At 40.2% G+C, this 20850-nt stretch overlaps 3 protein-coding genes across 6 annotated transcripts; all 3 read left to right on the plus strand.

Moving 5' to 3' along the window:
* The first annotated feature begins 3917 nt into the window (after positions 1-3917).
* On the plus strand, positions 3918-10017 carry LOC145956957 (uncharacterized). 4 transcript variants are annotated; one of them, XR_014433382.1, is made up of 2 exons: positions 3918-8043; positions 8120-10017. XR_014433382.1 is itself a non-coding variant. In XM_083073017.1 (2 exons), exons 1-2 carry the CDS (start codon positions 7830-7832, stop codon positions 8968-8970), a joined length of 1020 nt encoding a protein of 339 aa, XP_082929143.1. In that variant the 5' UTR covers positions 3926-7829; the 3' UTR covers positions 8971-10017. The 4 variants fall into 4 exon arrangements, 2 of the variants coding, with proteins under 2 accessions (XP_082929143.1, XP_082929142.1); XR_014433383.1 differs by having other exon boundaries at positions 3918-7998; XM_083073017.1 differs by having other exon boundaries at positions 3926-7998.
* A 4481-nt stretch (positions 10018-14498) lies between these two features.
* Positions 14499-15176, plus strand: LOC109807299 (uncharacterized). Its single transcript, XM_020369820.1, has one exon. It carries the CDS (start codon positions 14499-14501, stop codon positions 15174-15176), a length of 678 nt encoding a protein of 225 aa, XP_020225409.1.
* A 3047-nt stretch (positions 15177-18223) lies between these two features.
* LOC145957515 (uncharacterized) lies at positions 18224-18622 on the plus strand. Its single transcript, XM_083073788.1, has one exon. The coding sequence runs from the start codon at positions 18224-18226 to the stop codon at positions 18620-18622; it is 399 nt and encodes a 132-aa protein (XP_082929914.1).
* Positions 18623-20850: the final 2228 nt, after the last annotated feature.

The raw sequence follows: 20850 nt of genomic DNA on the forward strand, positions 1-20850 counted from the left end.
CAAAATTTCAATGCTACTGAGAGATTGGATTATATGTTATAATTATGATTATATGTTTTACCTCTTAAATTAAATTATGATTATATGCTATTCCTTTGACACCTTGGCAATAACCGGGGACAGTCGGTAATGATCAAGGTATCTAAAGACTTGAGATTTTCTATTCCTTTGGGCAGTGAAGCCAACCTTTTGCATTCACAAATCACTAGTTTACGAAGTGATGTGAGGTTGCCTATGCTATCCGGCAATGAAGTTAAGGCGTTGCATTCATAAAGGCATGCAATGCAACTCACGGCAGCATTGGACATGTAGTTTAGAAATGCTGATAAATAATGGTCTATCTTTTCCCCCCTTCTCAGTTTCCCACCAGCTTCTGAGTTTTGGGCAGTCAGAGATTGTAAGTTCCTCCAACGATGGAAAAAATGGTTATTATCTTTGGGGTCCAATGAGGCAGAGAACTTCATTTGCTCCAGATGCAAAATTTCCAAGTTCCCTCTAAGGTTATTGAGATCCGCGAGTTCCCTAAGACCTCCCATCTGGTAGTTCTTGCTGGCCCCAAAAAGTGACATTGTCTGTAGATGACTCAACTTGCCTATCCCACGTGGCATGAATAGTACATTGGGATAGTTTCAACGTCTACTAGTGGAAAAGCTTTGTAATTGAACTAGGAAGCTTCTCTATGTTATTATGGGACAGATCGAGATACCTCAAAAATAGTGCATGAATAGTATAGTTATTAATAAGTGGAAGTTTAGGCACAGTTTAGGCACAGTTTAGGCACAGTTTAGGTGAAGTTTAGGCACAGTTCATGAATAGTTCAGTTTAAAAATAGTGCAGTTCAAAAACAGATTAAGGTGTACAACAGTTCAGTTTAGTTTATATTATAGTTCAGTATAGTTCAGTACAGTACAGTTTAATAGAGTAAAAAACAGTTCAGTTCAGTTCGTCTGAACTAATATTTAGTTTAGTTCAGTTCATGAGAACTATTTTTAAGTTTAGTATAGTTTTTATAAGTTAAGTTCAGTTCAGTTCATTTTGCCCACCCCTACACTTAAGGTCTAGTCCAAACCACTAAACCTGAGGACAACTCTGAACCCTGGCAAAGCACACCCCACTCTCGATACCAGGGTCGAATTCGAATCCCGGCACGACCGACTTAGGGTCGAATTCTGACCTTGACTCCAGCCTAGGGTCATTTATGAACTCTCACAACAATTACTTAGTCAAAATTCGAGATCGAATACGAATCTTAACACATTCATTTACGGCCGAGTTCGAACTCCCACGAAAAACCCTACTAAGCAAAAAACTAAGGCCGACCTCGAACCTCGACTTCACCAGCTCAAGGTAGAAGTATCACCCGATACAAAAGCATATAACAGACACCAAACATGTGCCTCAAACAGCGTGAACAGCCAAAATTGAACGCAAAAACGAACAAAATAGAGCAACATACATATATGTATACAAACAAAGTTCACAAAATCCAGTACATCAATTCAAGCCAAAGAAAAAAGAAACAAAAATTACAAAGAAAGCCTAGGCGGAGGCATTTTCACTGGAACTGTCGTTAACATCGTCCTCCGAAACAATCCTCCCACGACGGACCACCTTCTCCACATGCATCGAAGAGAAGTCGAACCCGGGAGCAAGAAGTTGTGCCTGACGAGCAGCCTTCTGAAAGCCCCTCTTATGCTCCGCCACGACGGAGCGCTCCACCTCGGCAAGCCGTCCTTCCACGGCCGCCCTCCCCGCTGCCAGCTCTGCGAGCTCTACTCTCAGCGCAGCAATCTCATCCTCTCGACCGCCCAGAATGGCCTCACTGCAGAGATGCTCCTCAGCCACCGCTGCCAACTCCCCCTTTAGAGAGTCCACAGCATCCTCTAGGACCCGCACCTGGTCACGGCACTACCAGAAAAATTAATATTTGTGACGAATTTTGTGACGAAAAAAATAGAATCGCTAATAGTGACGCATTTTGTGAGGGAATTTTAAGTTTTGTGATGGACAAGAATTTATTGACTTTTGTGACGGATTTTGTGACGGAATATATTCCGTCTCTAAAAATCCGTCACAAATTTCGTCACTGAATCAAAAAAAAATATTTGTGACGGATTTTGTAACGGAAAAATTTTCGTCTCTAAAAATCCGTCACAAATTTCATCATTAAATAAAAAAAAATGTTTGTGACGGATTTTGTGACGGAATGAACTTCGTCTCTAAAAAATCCGTCACAAATTTCGTGACTAAAATGAAAAATTTTAGTGACGGATTGTTCCCTCTCAAAATTCCGTCACAAATAGGTTAAAATATTTTGTGAAAAAATTTGTGACAAATTGTTCCCTCTCAAAATATTAAATTTTATTTATGAAACTTTTATATTTAAGAATTATGCATAATTAAAGAAAATATGTTAAATTTTTTTTAAAAAATAATAAAATTAAATATATTTTATTTCATTAAAGGACTGAAAAAATTATGAAATTCATTTAATTAAATAAAAAATTGTCAATTTTGAACATAAGAAACTAAGACATTCATTAAAAATATTTTAAAAAAACTTGTGAAATTAAAAAAAATATATATTAATTTAATTTTGGCTTAATTACATTTTTGATCCCTCAAGTATTGTAATTGTGCAATTTTGATCCCTAAGATTTTAATTGAATAATTTTAGTCCCTAAAGAATTGTAATTGTGCAATTTTAGTCTTTTAATTTTTAATTGAACAATTTTAGTCTCTCAAAAATCATAATTGTGCAATTTGAATCTCTCCCATTAAAAATTTAATAATTTTAAAATTTTAATATATATATATATAATAATTTAAAATTATACCATTATTTTCTTATTTAAGTTAACATATACTATAATTTTTATTAATGTAACAAATGATATATATTTATTATTACTAAATAAATAAAATTTATATATTATTAATAATTTAATATTGCTAATAAATTAATATCAATAATATTTTTAGTATATTTATAGATAAATTGATAATTTGATAAATATAACTTAGTATATATTAATATACTTTTACAAAAATATAAATATAGTAGATAAGATATGTATATTTATATTTTTGTAAAAGTATATTAATATATAATAAGTTATATTTATCAAATTATTAGTTTATGTATAAATATACTAATAATATTATTGATATTAATTTATGAATAATATTATAAAAATATAATATATATATATATATATATATATATATATATATTTTATGTATTTATTAATAATAAATATATATCATTTGTAACACCCCAGTTTTCAAAAAGGTTATTGTTATTATTATTATTATATGGTATTTAATCATAATTATTTTAATAATTATATAGAAATATTATTTTGTACGTTTTAAATAATTATTATTTTGGACAATTATTTTGTACGTATTAAATAAGTATTTTTATTAGTATTTTTAAATAAATATTTATATGTTTTAAGAGAAGGTTGATTTTATATGATATTTTGTTATTGAAATTTATTATTATATTTTGGGTCAGAAATATATTATTATTATAGAGGAAATATTTTATAATATACATGCATTTATTTTATTTAATTATTTTGAGGAGAAAGAGAAGTGGGTTAAAAGAGAAGGAAAATGGGTTGGGTTGACCCAACCCAATAGATTAATTTTAAGAAAGGAATCATGTTAACCTGATCTGCCTCATTTGCATTCTGAGGGGTTAGGAAAAAAAAGAGAGGAGAAACAAAGAGCTCTAAGGAAGAGTACTCAGAAACGATCTTAGATCACACCAAGACCATCCGTCTTCTGCTCATCCAGGTAAGGGGGGAGTGAGAAATCTCGCTCTGGGTGTGGGATTGTATGCTGGGTAGTGGGATTGGCCCCCAATCCTGTGTTTGTTGCATTTTTTGTGTGCTTATGTATGAGGGGTTTTTCCCAATTGTATCTGTTTTGCCTATTGTTTTCTTATATGTAATTAATCGTATGAATTGAGATTTCTATGGGTTCCTATGGGAAACCCTAAGGGAATGCATTGATAATTGTAAGAGGCAAATTTTAAAGGTTTTCTGTTTTACCTTCTGAGTTTTCTGTTGTATTTCTTGATATTTGCTGAGTGTAAATATGTATATAATCTTGAAAATAAACAAGTTTTGATATGAATTAGAGTGCTCTGTGGGTTCCTGTGGAAACCCTATGAGAAACCGGCAAAATATGAATATTTTCTGTTTTGCTTTCTGATTGTTCTGATGTATTCCTTGTTGAATGAGATGTATAAATATGTGTTTATTTTTGAAAATAGATCAGTTTTGATATGATTTTGAGTGCTCTGTAGACACTATGTGAATATGATGAGATGATGTGAAAATGATGATTATGTGAATATGATGAGATGATGTGAAAAGTGATGACTATGTGAATATGATGAGATGATGTGAAAAGTGATAATGAGACATGATAATGTGATATGGGAATGAGAAATGATAATGAGATATGAGAATGCATAGAGTCTTGAATGACATGCATCATTTGCATAAGTGTTTTAAGGGTACGATATGGAATACACCGCCAGAGAAGGCCCCCTAGTGTAAAAGTTTTGGGGATTAGTCCTTGGGGATAGCTTGGTTTGGAAGTCCCAGTCTCGCCCATTGTGTGCATGGGATGTATCTTGCGCGGCTTAGCTATCCCGACGAGACTCTGGTAGTATATCCTTCTAGTGAGAGTGCGCAGAGGGTGTGACCCGGCATGTACTCCTAGACTACTCTTCGTGTATTGCTAGCGGCAATATGCCATGTGATGTTTTACTGGCGCCACATGCATGATAATATGTAGTCCGTGTCCATGCATATGCATTCTTAATGTTATATGATAAAGTGATGGTTTATGTCTTGGATGAGTGTGATGTTATTATTAATTTATCTATGTTATACTTATTTTGTTTGTGTTTGGCTATTCGGCGTATATTTCTACACTGTGAGCCAGAGTGAGATGTTTCTCACTCCCTTTTCTCGTGTTGTTCTGTTTTGATTGTTATACAGGTGATCATTAGTGTGAGGCTGAGGATGTTGGTGATGAAGCTTAGGCTTCTATGTTGGGTTTTGCTCTGATAGGACATGTGACATCGGGACATAGATAGAATTAGTTTAAAGATGTTCTTATTAAATTATTTTAGAAAATTCAGTTTTATTTCTTTGTAATTTTACCGGCATGTTATTTGGATTAAGTTTATGAATGTGAACTCTTTACCCTTACGTGGCTGGAAATTTGATTTTTAATGATGAAAATTTTTTTATATTTTTTTTTATAATTACTGTATATGTATGTTGGGGTAGAGGGTGTCACATCATTTGTGTGACACCCTCTACCCCACATACCATAACACAAATAACAAAAATTGAATAACATAATCTTTTTCATATTTGAAATACCAAACATGTTTAATTCAAATCAAAACTCATGTATTTGTGAAATTAAATAGATATTCATACATCTCACGCAACAAGGAATACAACAGAACAATCAAAAAGCAAAATATAAACTTGCATAGTTTATTTGTTTCTCTCAGGGTTCTCTTAAGAACCCACAGAGTACTCTAATCTATACAATAAACATCTTACTCATATAATTGTCTCTTACAATTGCATTCCCTTATGGTGTGTTTGGATGAGTAATTTTACAAATTCAAGGGTTAAAGCCTATTGGAGATAGGTTTTATCCTGACGCCTTTGAAGAGGAAATTTCGATCAAGGATACTTCAATTTCTTGGGATAAGAAGACCTATTTGGCCTTTATTAACGCGCATATGGGACAACCTGACACGCCTGTCTCACCTTCAGAGCATATTGCCTTTCTTATGTACTGGTTGTCAGCCTGTGTCTTTTGCACCCCTTCGCTTCAAGTCCCAAAATATTATTACAATTTAGCTCAAGCCCTTCATTTGCAAAGGAAAATCTGCTTAAGCAAATTACTTCTGGCCTCTCTTTATACTTGTCTTGATGAAGCTTCCGAAAGTCTTGCTCGAGAATCTGGGCCTCGAAATCTCTCTGGCCCGTTATGGCTACTTCAACTTTGGCTCAACGCGCTATTGGAGAAGAAACTTCATTTGCCCTCAAAACCCATTCCCATATGTGAACTCGAAGGAGCTCGTTTAACAACCCTTACCCCTCGAAAGCGTCTGGTAGACAATTTCGAGAAATATATTAGAGCCATCCTTAGCTTTACTGACTTCACTGAAGACTTAGCCCCTTTCATTCGACAGAATTTGATAGGTCCTACATGGTTGCGCCAAAATAACCAAGTTGGTAGCATAAGTCCAGCTTCAACTGACCTGTGGTTTGGATTCTTGTCTTGGGATGTGATCATGTCGGGTATGAGGCAAAAAGATGTCAGACTTTATCCTTATCAGCCCCAACTTTTTGCTCGACAGTTTGGGCTTTGCCAAATGAAACCTCTTCCCCTTCGATGTAAAGAAGGCATTGATGCAGATATTTGTGTCGAAAAAGGGAATTATGAAGAAGTCCTTAACTTCATCCTTCGCCCTGATAAAGAACTTAGGCTTACACCGACCACCTTTTCTCCTTTCTTCTTAGTCTCAAAATGCTACCTTCGATGGTGGTGTTACTATATTGTAGATAAACTCACCGATTTTGATGGCTTTCTGAAAAAGCTGATTAGTTCTCCTCTTTCTTGTTCGCAGGGGCCTAAACAACCAGGTACTTTCAAGAATCAACTTATCATTTATCAATTCGAACAATTTTTTAAGGTTTGTTATCGACCTGACAATGCGCACCGAACCATTTTTGACGCTTCTGTCTCATTATCGAAAATGGTACAACGGAACATTCGCTCAAAAAAGGTAATAAATCCTCAAGGTAAAACTGATTTCGAAAAATTTTGTCCAAAGCATATACCTCCTCTTCCAAATGCCCTTTTTGGTCTAGTTAAACATGTATCTCATCCTCCTTGGGTGAAAACACTCGACCCGTTTTACCTTGAGCGCAAAGAAGTTCCTGTAAAGAATAAAGTTACCTACGCGAGATGTTCCGTGTACGATTTTCCTCGAAACAAATGGTGGCCATTATGTTGGGTCAATAACATTAACCCTCCTCCTGGTAAATATTTTTCACCTCCTTCTTCTTCGCGTATACCTTAAACTTGTCTCACTTCTTTGCTCGAACCTTGTAGCTGCCATCCCTCAGCGTGTTCCCCGACATGTTGATCCAATTCCTGATTGGGAGAGTGACGATGACGAGGATAAAGAGACATCTAAAAAGGGTCGAAAGAGAAAGACCGCTGCTGACAAGGTTTCTTTACGTTCTAAGGTATACCTTGTTTGGATTGCAGTTTTTCTCGAAACTAATATTTTATCTTACCTTCTCGAAATTCTACTCTACAGAGTATTGGAAACTCGAAGAAACAAAGAATAGGTTCAGACAGTACCAAAACTGTTAAGTATCTTAACTCAAATATTAAGATTATTTTCTTGCTCGTGTTTCATACCTAATCAATTATTTTCCAATTCAGGTCTCGACCACAAAAAAGCAAGACAAGGGGAAAGGTAAGATGGTCTTGCCTCTTCCCAAGAAACCTCAACAATCCTCTGGCGAGAAGTTGCTTAAAGACGCCATGAAGTTCGTTCCTAAGGTATCTCAATTTCGACGTCTTTCTTCATTTATATTTCTCTTATGCCTTTAACCGTTCTAAAATCCTATTAATAGGATATTGCGATTATCCCACTGGATTCTTCTCAAGGGGTGTCTCAAGAGGTGCAGAAAAGCGTACCCTTTGCCACTGAGGTAACCCAACATGTTCATCTTGTTATACCTTGTGACTCAAATTTCCTCTTGATGTTTAGCCTGACTTCTTCATTTCCTCAGTTGTCTACTCCTCAAGTGGATGTTGCGGCGCTTGCCTCTGCCATGGCTTCGATAGAAGTTCCCCCTCCTGTCGAAGAGGGTAAGATTCCCCAACCCGAACCTTTGACTAATATGGAGACGCGGCAAGACTCCGCTCAAGGTGAACCTTCTTTCGAACTACAACCTCCCTTGGATCCGAACCAGGGTATATTTCTTTCGACTTTAATCTTCGATATGATACCTTGTTAACGGAAGTTTCTTATGTATTTACTTTTGTGCAGGTTCAACTGAGTCCCCTAGACCTTTTACCACTTCTCCTTCAACCCAGGGCGGTGCTACTTCTTCTGTCCAAGGCCTCTCCTTGATTCCCTCTCCAGATTTGGATTTGATGAGTTTCTTTAATGACGAGGACGAAGATATCAATACTATCTTCGAGGTGTTGGACAACTGGACGAGTGGTCCCTCTGAGTCAGAGAAAGACAAATTGAAGGTTGTTGAGCCAGCTTCTGACACACCTTCTTACCAACCCCTACTCGACTCTTTTCGCTCGAAGGCATACGTTAAAGATCTCGATCAAGCCTTCCTCATTCCTGAATTCAAAACGGAAGTGCAACAAATGATTGATGAGTTGCTCAGTTATTCGGACCTTCCTTCTGATATTTCTTTAGAGCTTCAAGCATTTATCAAGCCCTTTAGCCGCGCCTGGGAACTTCGAACTCAGTGGTCTACTGCATATCAAGAAGTGACCCAAATTGAGGTCGAAACTAAAGGAGACCGTGCTAAGGTTGAGAAACTCCGAGACGAGTTGGTTTCTATCAAGAAATCAACGGAAGAAATGATTTCTGCTTTACAAGCATTGCAAAAGGAGGAGGCTGATATCGAACGTACTATCGAAGCCTTAAACCACGAGCTTGACAAAACTCGCTCGAAGAAGGATGGAGTGAAAATTAAGAGTCAAGAGATCAAGCAACATCAAACAGGGCTTAAGGAAGAGGGCAAAGCCATTTCTTCTCGATTAGCAAAGACTTTGGAGCAGAAGAGGCATTTAGAAGCTCAATGTGCGTCTCGCAAAAAGAATCTGGACGAGGCTTACAAAGCTTTCGAGGATTTCAAGAAGCAATTTTTGCAATAATTCATTCTTCTTATCTATTTTTCCAACCTTTCAGTTTATATTTGCCTTGTATTGAACAATTATTCTTCTGCTCTTTTATGGAAATGTTTTAAATATTTCCCATTTATGACTTTGCTTGCACTTGAATTATTTATCTCCTTAATTACATATGCGTTCTTTGAATATACTTGCTCGACTAGAAATGGGCCTTCCCAATTATATGACCACTTCCCCAAACATCGAGATTTTTGATCCATGGGAAGTATAACTTTTAATACCAATTCTCCGACTCGAAAACGTTGCATATTCACTCTCTTATTATAAGTTTTCTCGACTCTTTCTTTCTGTCGAACAATATTCTGTAACGCAATTAATCTTTCTTCCTCTAAAGAGATCAACTCATCATACATCAAGTTCCAATAATCCTCCACGGGTAATTCATTTTGTTTTTGTATATGAATTGATTGTAAGTTAATATCGATAGGAAGAATAGCCTCATGGCCATATACTAATTTATATGGGGTTGTTTTCGTGGCATCTCGAGGTGAGTTCCTATATGCCCATAGTATTTGGACGAGAGTTTCATGCCAATTTCGAGGTTTATTTGATATGTGTTTTTTGATTAAACCAATTACCACTTTATTAGCAGCCTCAACTTGACCATTAGCTTGGGCATAATATGGTGTTGAAGTTACCAACTTAATTCCTCTTGATTCTGCATATCGAGCAATGTTTCGACCCGTGAAAACCGTACCCTGATCAGTAGTAATTGTTTGAGGAATTCCAAACCTTGTAATAATATGGTCTTCGATAAAATCAATTATATCTTTTTGCTCGACTTCTTTTAAAGGAATAGCTTCAACCCATTTTGTAAAATAGTCTATGGCAACTAGTATATACCTGTGGTTCTTCGAGGAAGGTGGGTGTATTTGTCCGATTAAATCCATTGCCCAACCCCGAAATGGCCAAGGTTTGATGATCGAATGCAACTCACTTGCCGGTACCTTTTGTATTGGTCCATGCTTTTGACACTCCACACAACTTTTTGCGAATTCGATACAATCTTTAATCATAGTAGGCCAATATAAGCCTTTCCTTGACAAAACCCATTTCATCTTCTTTCCAGCTTGATGTGCTCCACAAATGCCTTCATGAATTTCTGCCATTGCTATATAACCTTCATGGTCTCCCAAACATTTGAACAAAACTCCGTCGAAGCCTCTTTTGTACAATTCATCGTTCAGTAAGAGATAATTAAGAGCTTGGAGTTTAATCTTCCTTTCGACCTTTATGTTAGGATTTCGCAAGTATTCGATCAATTCGCTCCTCCAATCTTGTTGACCTGCTGAACTTATACTTAGAATTGCTCGATAGTCTAACACTTCACTCTCTGTATGAATCAGATATTCAAGATACTCTTTACTGATTTTATATCCAGAGGCTATTTGGGCCAATTTATTTGCAATATGATTTGAGTCCCGAGGAATGTGTTGTAACTCTACTTCATCAAACGTGTCAAGTAATTGTGTAGCTCGAGTTTTGAATTCAATTAATTTTTCATTTAAACACTTATACTCTCGAGTTAATTGTTTGATGACCAGTTGTGAATCTCCTCGAATTACCACATTTTTAGCGCCTAATTCTTTAAGAATCTCAAGTCCAGTAATCAGTGCTTGGTATTCAGTTTCATTATTCGAGCATCCTGTATTTGTTTTGACTGATAACTTCGTCGGGACCCCTTTGGGAGAGATGATTAAAAGACCTATTCCGGCGCCTAACTCGTGTTTCGAGCCATCGAAATATAATTGCCAAGGCTTGGTGGTTTTGTAATTAACTTCTTCAGTTCCATTCGAATGTTCTGCAAGAAAATCTGCAATTATTTGTCCTTTAGTTGCTTTTAGCGGCTCGAAAGTTAATGGGTATTCGGTTAAGGCAAGTGCCCATTTGCCGACTCGAGAATGTAACACAGGTTTACACAACATATATTTTATCACATTACTTCGACAAAGTATTACAACATTACGAGTCCTAATATAGTACTTCAACTTAGTACACGCAACATAAAGACTTAAACATAATTTCTCTAAAGGGGTGTATCTAAGTTCTGCTCCTACTAACATTCGACTTAAATAGTAAATGACTCTTTCGATGCCATTTTCATCATCTTGCGCCAGCATGCCCGCAATAGTCGAATCATTAGCTGAAATGTACAACTTCAGTTGCTTCCCTTCAGAGATTGGTGCAAGCACTGGAGGATGAGCCAAGTAAGCTTTAATTTCTTCGAATGCTCTCTGGTGCTCTTCATCCCATCGAAATTCTTGCTCCTTTTTTAAACGCAACAAAGGAGAGAATGCTTTAGTTTTACCAGACAAATTCGAAATAAATCTCCTCAAAAAATTTACCTTACCTAAGAGAGATTGAAGCTCTTTCTTGTTCGATGGAGGCTTGGTCTCCATGATAGCCTTGGTTTTGTTCTTGTCTACCTCGATCCCCCTCTGGTGTATAATAAATCCCAGAAATTCGCCTGCTATGACACCAAAAGCACATTTCAGTGGATTCATTTTCAAACCATATTTCCTCATTCTCTCGAAGGCTAGTTTCAAATGATATAAATGGTCTTTCTTTTGTTTTGAGCCAACAATTATGTCATCAATATAAACTTGCACGAACTTACCAATCAAATCATGAAAGATTAAATTCATCGCTCTTTGATAAGTCCCACCAGGCGTGCCAATTTGTTTACGGTGGAATTAACCATCAAATCTTGGGTTCTTTTTATTTAGACTAGCATACGAACGTATTTCAATTTAGGTGTCTTACTATGTGTTATCGTGTTACCGAGAATGGAGAGTAGGATGAAAAAGTCTTAGCAACTACTTGTTTCGAAATGTTCTTCTATTACTACTAACAAGCAATGCTCATGCAAACAAATAATAATATGAACAGAGTGAACAATATATATATTAGCAATGCAAATCATAGTTCATTTCGTACAATGATCAAATTACGTTACACATGCGAACATATTGATCCAAGTATATGAATACACTACGTAATTAAACAAAGAACAAGAAGACTATTCTACTTCTACTCCTAAAAAGAGAAAAAAGTGGCCGAGAGTCAGTCATACCCAAAAACGATCTTGTGCACGAAAGCCATATGTGTGTGTAGGCAGAGAGTGCTTCAGAGTCCAATTCTAGTATGAGTTTTTCGACCCCAGTAAAGGTCCGTACTCCTTGTATTTATAGAGCAATCAAGGGCGGTTAATTCTGTACATGTACGCTTTTGACTCATAACCGCTATCCACTATATTTGCTACGTGGTCTTGACTCAACTTCCTTTAACCGCTCTTCCCACGTTCCTTGTTTTCTCGATTGATTTTTTAGTAACCGTTTTGGCTTAACCTCCATGTTCTGACAGTCTCAACTTTTCAACTATTTTCGAGCAACACTTGTTTTTTCGAGTCCCATAATTTCATCATGTGTTGATTTTACTTCTCAGGCAGCGCTATCAATCTTTTCGAGTCACATGATTTTCGAGTATGCCTAACATTTATATAAGAGATTGTATCCATTTAAAAAGATCTTAAAGGAAGTTTTCACTATAAATATATAAGTAAATAACCTTAGTTTTTTTATTCAAATAAATTACAATAATAACAACATGTTTGTGCATATTATTTCATTATTTTTTCTGTAGATTAACTCTGGTGATTCGGTAGCTTAAACATTTAACCTCTCATACTTCTTTTGTTATTTTCTTTCGGTTGACTTTTTTTTTCAAATTATGAAATTGAATTACTTTAACTTTGTGAGTAAAGACTTTTGTTTTTTTATTCAAATAAATTACAATAATAACAACATGTTTGTGCATATTATTTCATTATTTTTTCTGTAGATTAACTCTGGTGATTCGGTAGCTTAAACATTTAACCTCTCATACTTCTTTTGTTATTTTCTTTCGGCTGACTTTTTTTTTTTCAAATTATGAAATTGAATTACTTTAACTTTGTGAGTAAAGACTTTTGTTTGGATTTATGAAAATCATATATTTTAAGTTATTGTTTACCTTTTTATTATTTTAATATTTAAACAAAAGTAATATTAAATACAAGTTTAAAATTAACGTCAATTATTTATTTTTAATATTACAATAAAATTACCATTAAATATAAGTTCTAAACAATTTTCAACATATATTTTTAATTTAATAAAAAATTATAAATATTTATAAATATCTATAAAAAAAATATGAGTATTAATAAAATTTATGAATATCCACTTAATTAATCCACACAAGTATAAGACAAAATTTTGTTTGATAGACAAGGGATGGAGATCTACTACTCACTCTTAGGTAACTCCATTGTCACTCCTAATTTGAAAATTTAGAGGGTTTTTAAAGATGATTCGGTAGGGTAAGCATGTTTTATTTTACCTGAAATTTGAACATGTTTTTATAATAGAGCTTTTATTATGATATATCTTATTGATAGTTTTCTGTTTTGTTGTTTCTATTATTATGCGATGAAGACTTTATTAATGTACCTATTATTCTAGGTAGCGGGAGATTTTCAAAATTAGTGTACGGGATGACCGACCAGGCCGATAACATTAGTATGACCGACTAGACCGAACCAACCCAGTGCAACTAACCCGGCCGACCCGGTCGTATTGGGGTCGGCCAATTAGGTTCTCATACTCGAGGACACGGAGTTAAGCCAGGTGAATTAGGACGAGATTAATTTACTTGATACACCGATTTATCCCCCTAATTTTTCGGGGCACATTCCCTAATCACGGCCCAACAACAACTAGTATAAATAGACCTTCAACGAGGAACGTAACCAACTTTGAACTACCGCATTTATTACGCCGATCACTTACCTGAGCGTCGGAGTGTCTTTGCAGGCACCCCCCTTTCGGACTACATAGAACGAAACGAGAAGACCTAGACCCAAGACCTAGACTACAATGACTCGGATAACAACATGTGTCTCCTAATACAGGAACATTTGGCGCCCATCGTGGGGCCGAAGACTTTTTCAGCCCCTATAGACTTTACCGACCGAGACAAAGAGATGGTAGTTACGCGCAAAGGACCGTCAACATCAACTCAACCAATCCCTAACCCTGAGCACAATCCCGGCATGACCGGGCAACAACGATACCCATACGGAATGCCTCAAACACAACCGGAGCCTATAACACAAGAGGGTCGACCGAACGTCGAAGCCCAGCCTAACCTCCATGATGACGTGCATATTGCGTGAGGAGATGGCAGCTATATGTAGATAGAGAGAAGCCGACGCCAGGGAGTTGGCCAAGCTTCGTCGACAGAACGTCGAACTCTGGAGTTTGAACCAAACCTATGTGCTGTCCACCCCCACGCTTCTGGAAGAATCCGCCTATCACGCCCTAACCGACCAGGTCAACTGAACACCTATTACCTCCTTGATAAGCGGCAAGGCCGACACCGCTGCCAATTCCTTAAGGCACCCATTCTCCCGGAGGATAATGGAAGCCACCCTTTTGGACCACTAGAAGAGCATGCCAATCGAGAAATATGACGGGTCGACTGACCCAGAGGAGCACCTGAATGTTTTCCTGATGCAAGTCACCCTCTCAACTCAAGATGACTCCACGTTGTGTCGAATATTCCCTACGTCGTTGAAAGGAAGGGCTTTGAGTTGGTTCACGCGATTACCAAACTCCTCCATCGACTTGTTCAGTGAGTTGGTGTCGCAATTCACCCTACAATTTGCAACGAGCAAGCCATACAAGACGACCTCCCTAGCACTGGCAAGGATTCGACAAGAGAAGAAGGAAAGTTTAAGAAGCTTTATGGACCGGTTCAACAAAATCATCATGGAGATCGGTGACCTCAACCCAGCCGTGGCGATGGACCGACCGAATACTTCACTGAGACCGAGACCGTTTGTGAATAGCCTATGCAAGAAATCAGCTGGAGATATGAACGATCTCCAACGTCGAGCCGAAAAGTACATGCAAATGAAAGAATTGGTCGAGACCAGAAATCAGGCCAGGGCCGAAGAGGGTTACAATCGAAGAGAATCTGGTCGAGAGCCGATGAAAAAGGGGAATACTGAGCAGTCGAGCACTCAGCCCCCGAGAGGACCGCGTTATGCGGCGTACACCCCCCTCAACGCGAGTAGGGCCAAGGTAATGGAACAGGCCCTCGCTTCTGAGATCCTCATTATGCCGTAAAGGGCGAACACTCCTCCCAAAGCAGACAAGGCCAAGACGTGCCGATTCCACCGAAATAGAGGGTACTCAACTGAAGAATGCTCAGCACTGAGAGACAAGTTGGAGGACCTCATCAAGCATGGTCACCTCAAGAGCTTCGTCACCCTCCAAGACCACAACCCGACGACCGACTACCACTAAGCAACAAAGGAGAGGTACCATCACTCTCGCGAAGCCCCACAGGCGAGAGATCACCGACGCCGATCCCGCTCAGCCGAGCGAAGGGACCATTCAAGTCGCTCCCTGGAAGATAATGACCAACGAAGGAAAGTGATAAACACTATAGTCGGATGCTTCGCTAGGGGAGGATCCACCTCTTCAACACGAAAAAGACACCTTCGGGCCGTACGATCGGTGAACATTGTGAATCACCCGAAGGCACCCCGAATGCTGCCAATAAAATTTTCTAACTGGGACTTTCGCGGCTCGATTCCATTCAGGATGATCCAATGGTAATTTTTGTTGAAGTGCACAATTGTATTATGATGAAAACCCTAGTCGACCAAGGGAGCTCAGCAGACATCCTATACTAGAACACCTTTGTGCAAATGGGGATTTCGGAGGAGAGCCTAGAACCATATCATGAACCCCTGGTAGGATTCTCAGGGGAAAGAGTGATGACGAGAGGATGCATCGAGTTATACACCCGTTTTGGGTTTGACCAAAAGACATTCCGAGATGTCAAGATCCGCTATATTGTGGTGCACGCCAACACATCCTACAATATCCTGCTAGGGCGACCATCCATCAACGCCCTCAGAGCCATTGTCTCGACCCCTCACCTATGCATGAAGTTCCCATCGAGGGATGGACAAGTGATAACCGTTCACGCCAATCAAAAGACAGCTAGGGAGTGTTAATTCTCTAGTCTGAAGATGTGGCCCATTTCTGACCTCCCTGCATCAAAAGGTGTTAATGTAGTAAGGCAAGAAATGGCCGATGACATCGACCTCGACCCTCGGGTTGGTGAAGAGAAGAGAGTCAAGCCAGTAGAGTACCTTGTTCCATTTCAGCTCGGACGAAAACCCGAACAAGTTACCCACACAGGATCCCAACTGAATCAAACCAAAACAAACTTAATAAAGAGTTTCGTTCGTAACAACAAAGACCTATTTGCATGGACGGCATCTGACATGCCCGGCATAGACCCGAGATTCCTATGCCACCGACTTGTGGTGTGCCGAGATGCCCGACCAGTTGCTCAAAAGAAGTAGAAGATGGGCGACGAGAAGAGAAAGTTCGTGGAAGTGGAAGTTCAAAAGTTGTTACGAGCTAATGTCATAAGGGAAATCACATACACCACGTGGTTGGCCAACATAGTTTTGGTTAAGAAGGCGAATGGGAAATGCAGTATGTGTACCAACTACACCGACCTTAACAAGGCTTTCCCCAAGGACGCCTATCCGCTCCCTTGCATCGACCGCCTCGTTAACGGGGCATCTGAGCACTCAATCTTCAGTTTCCTTGATGCCTACTTCGGCTACAACCAAATCAAGATGCACTCAAGCGATGAAGAGAAAATGGCGTTCATCACCGAGACCGCCAACTTCTGCTACAAGGTCATGCCATTCGGGCAGAAGAATGTCGGGGCAACCTACCAAAGGTTAATGAATAAAGTATTTCAGAGGTAGATTGGAAGAAACATCGAGATTTATGTTAACGACATGGTGGTCAAGTCTAATTCGATGACCGAGCACATGGCCGACCTAGGTGAAATCTTTGGCAAGTTGCGTAAGCATAATATGAGGCTCAACCCCGAGAAGTGTACTTTTAGGGTCAAAGTGGGAAAATTTCTAGGATTCATGCTATCCTCTAGAGGAATTGAAGCTAACCAAGACAAATGCAAAGATATCCTAGATATGAGGAGTCCGACCAACCTCAAGGAGTTGCAACGGTTGTCCGGCAAGTTGGTCGCCCTATCCCGATTCCTCCCCCGTTTGGCTGACAAGATTAGCCCCATGATGAAGCTCTTGCGGAAAAGCTCCACCTTCCTGTGGAATGAATCATGTGAAGTCGCGTTTGTGGCGCTGAAGTCGACCCTGTCGTCGCCACCTATCCTTATGAGACCCGAGCCCTCGAGCCCGCTGGAATTGTACCTAGCTGTTTTCGAGGAGGCAATCAGTTCGGTCTTAGTCTAAGAGAGAGAAGGCAGCCAAATGCCTATATACTTTGTCAGCCGACTGCTACAAGACCCTGAGACCCGATACTAGTTTATAGAAAAGGTTGCACTCGACCTAGTACATACATCGCGACGCCTCCGGCATTATTTTCATAGCCATAAGATCGTTGTACACACCAATTGCCCGATCTCCAAGGTGTTGGGTAAGCCCGAGCTGGCAGGAAGACTGATGAATTGGTCAATCGAGCTATCTCAATTTGATATCGTCTTCAAGCCGAGAGGTCCGATCAAAGCTCAATGTCTCGCAGACTTCGTAAATGAGCTTCATTTACATGGCACGATCGAAGAGCATTGGTAGACCTTTCATGTGGATGACTCTTCGAATAGCTAAGGGAGTGGAGCGGGAGTAATCCTAGAGGGGACGAGAGGGATAATCTTGGAACAATCCTTATGATTCCGGTTCAAGGCTTCGAACAATCAGGCCGAGTATGAAGCTCTGCTGGCAGGATTGAGGCTAGCCGAGGACATGGGTGTTACGAAAGTTAAGTGCTTAATCGACTCCAAAGTAGTAGCCGAGCAAGTGGGTGGTACCTTCCAAGTCAAGGATCACAACATGATGAAATATTACCACGCCTACCAAAAGATAAAGGAGACCTTCCAAGAAGTCTCAGTCGAGCACATCCCGCGTGAGAATAATGCTCGAGCGGCTCAATTGGCCAGATTAGCCGCGAGCAAAAAACTGGGCCAACTGCGAACCATCATTCAGCAAGAGATCGACCACCCTAGCATTGAAGTAGAGACAGTCGGAAGCGTCGAAGTAGATCACACCGGTCCCACCGACTCCCCAGACTGGTGATCCAAGATCAAGTCATTTATCACCCATGGGGTCATGCCGGACGACCCGGTGGAGGCGAAGCGACTAAGAACACAAGCTAGTAGATATGCCATCATTGTAGGTCATTTGTATAGAAGTGGTTTCTCTACCCCACTACTCGAGTGTTTAGACCCCACAGAGGTCAATTATGTAATGCGTGAAGTGCACGAGGGCATTTGTGGAATGCATTCCAGAGCACGAACGACCGTCTCCAAACTCTTGCGCGCTGGGTACTATTGGTCGACCATGAACACCGATTGCTCGACTTTTGTGAAGAAGTGTCAACCATGTCATAAATACGGCAACTTGATTCACCAACCTGCCAAACAACTACATTGCATCCCCCAGCATGGCCTTTCATCACATGGGGGTGGACATACTCGGACATTTCCCGGTTGCCAAAGGCTAATGTAAATTTCTCACTATGGCCATGGATTTATTCACTAAATGGATCGAAGCTGAACCCCTAGCGAACATCTCGGCCCACCAAGTTCAGAAGTTCCTCTAGAAGAACATCATCACACGATTCAGCATCCCATCAACTCTGGTGACCGACAACGGCCTCCAATTCACGGATCAAAAACTGAACGAGTTCTTAGCCGGCCTAGGGATACAACACAAGGTCACCTCTATCGAGCACCCGCAAATGAATGGTCAAGTCGAGTTAGCCAACAAGGTCATCCTAACCGAGTTGAAGAAGCGGCTTGGTGAGGTGAAAGGCGTCTGGGCCGAACAATTACCGAGGTGCTCTGGGCCTACAGATGCATACCTCAATCGACCACACAAGAAACCCCTTTTCGCTTAGTGTATGGATCTTATGCGATGCTTCCGGTGGAAATCGGCGAACCATCTTTTCGCCGAGCCCACATTGTTGAGTGCAACAATAAGGATGAACTCCGCGCAAACCTAGATGTCGTGGAAGAGATTTGAGACCGAGCCCTTATCACAGCCGAAGCATGCAAACAACGTTACAAGAGGAAATTTGATACCAAGGTTAAGCCAAGAGAGTTTCAAGAAGGCGACCTCGTCTGGAGGGTCACAAGTGAGGCAAGAAAAGACCCAAGACATGGAAAGCTCGTCCCAAACTAGGACGGACCCTTTCGCATACAACACAACTTGCAAAACGGAGCGTACAAGCTAGAACACTTATCAGGAGAACCCATTCCTAGAACTTGGAACTCTACTCATTTAAAGATGTATTATAGCTGATGTATAACCATGCACTCTTTTCCTTGACTGACTTTTTTTCCCTAAAGAGGGTTTTGGGTCGGCAAGGTTTTTAATGAGGCACTCAAATTAATATACAAAACTTTACATTTTAATTCGTTTTGTGATATCGTTGCTAACTTCATATATATACTACTGCCCAGATAGGCCCGATCCATAACTATGCATGTTAAGCACTAAACCGAACACTCTAATCGGTCGAGCACTCCATCGCTAAGAACACACGCCGAGCACTCTCCTCGAGCGCGAAACTCGCGCCTATCAGGTTTCCCTCCCGAGTACCCTCCTCGGCTAAGGATGTACTTGGGCCGAGAACTCCCCCGACCACAACACGACAAAACTCGCGCCTAACAGGTTTCCCTCTCGAGTACCCTCCTCGGCTAAGGATGCACCTGGGTCGAACCCCCTACAGGTTTCCCTCCTGAGTACCCTCCTCGGCTAAGGATGTACCTGGGTCAAAGACTCCCTCGACCACAACACGATGAAACTCGCGCCTAACAGGTTTCCCTCCCGAGTACCCTCCTCGGCTAAGGATGCACCTGGGTCGAATCCCCCCACAGGTTTCCCTCCCGAGTACCCTCCTCGGCTAAGGATGCACCTGGGTTGAACCCTCCTACAGGTTTCCCTCCCGAGTACCCTTCCTTGGCTAAGGATGTACCTAGGTTGAACATTAACAGGTCTCCTTGTCGAGCACTATCCTCAGCCGAACACTCCATTCGGAGGTCATTATCCGAGCACTCTCCTCTTCCCTCCCGATTAACCTTCCTCGACTAAGGATGTACCTGGGTCAAACATTAACATGTCTCTTTGCCGAGCACTATCCTCGGCTAAACACTCCGTTTGGAGGTCACTATCTGAGCACTCTCCTCTTCCCTCCCGAGTAACCTACCCCGGCCAAGGATTCTCCTGGGTCGAACACCAAAAAGTCTCCTTATCGAGCACTATACTCGGCCGAGCACTCCGTTTGGAGGTCACTATCCGAGCACTCTCCTTTTCCCTCCCGAGTAAACCTCCCCCGGCCAAGGATTCTCCTGGGTCGAACACCAACAAGTCTCCTAACCGAGCACTATCCTCGGCCGAACACTCCGTTGCCAAACACACACACCGAGCACTCCCATCAATCATGAACCCGAGTCAAACAGGTTTCCTTCCAAACACCCTCCTCAGCTAAGGATGCACCTGAACTTATCACTTTTTGGCCGAGCATACCCTCATCGAAGAGACCCACTAAGCGCCTCGTTCGGTTAGAGGCCCACATATTTCATAATCGCGTCATGCAACCCAATACAAATAATTTACAAGGAAGATAAAGGTAAAATGAACACTTCATTTAGTAAGGGCCGACTAGGTACGACTAATTACAAAAAGTTTTGGTTAATCGACATTAAATGCCGAGACAATTAACAAAATGGCGC

This window comes from Cajanus cajan, chromosome 4 (assembly GCF_000230855.2).
Source record: "Cajanus cajan strain Asha chromosome 4, NIPB_CcT2T_4, whole genome shotgun sequence".
Taxonomy (NCBI): domain Eukaryota; kingdom Viridiplantae; phylum Streptophyta; class Magnoliopsida; order Fabales; family Fabaceae; genus Cajanus; species Cajanus cajan.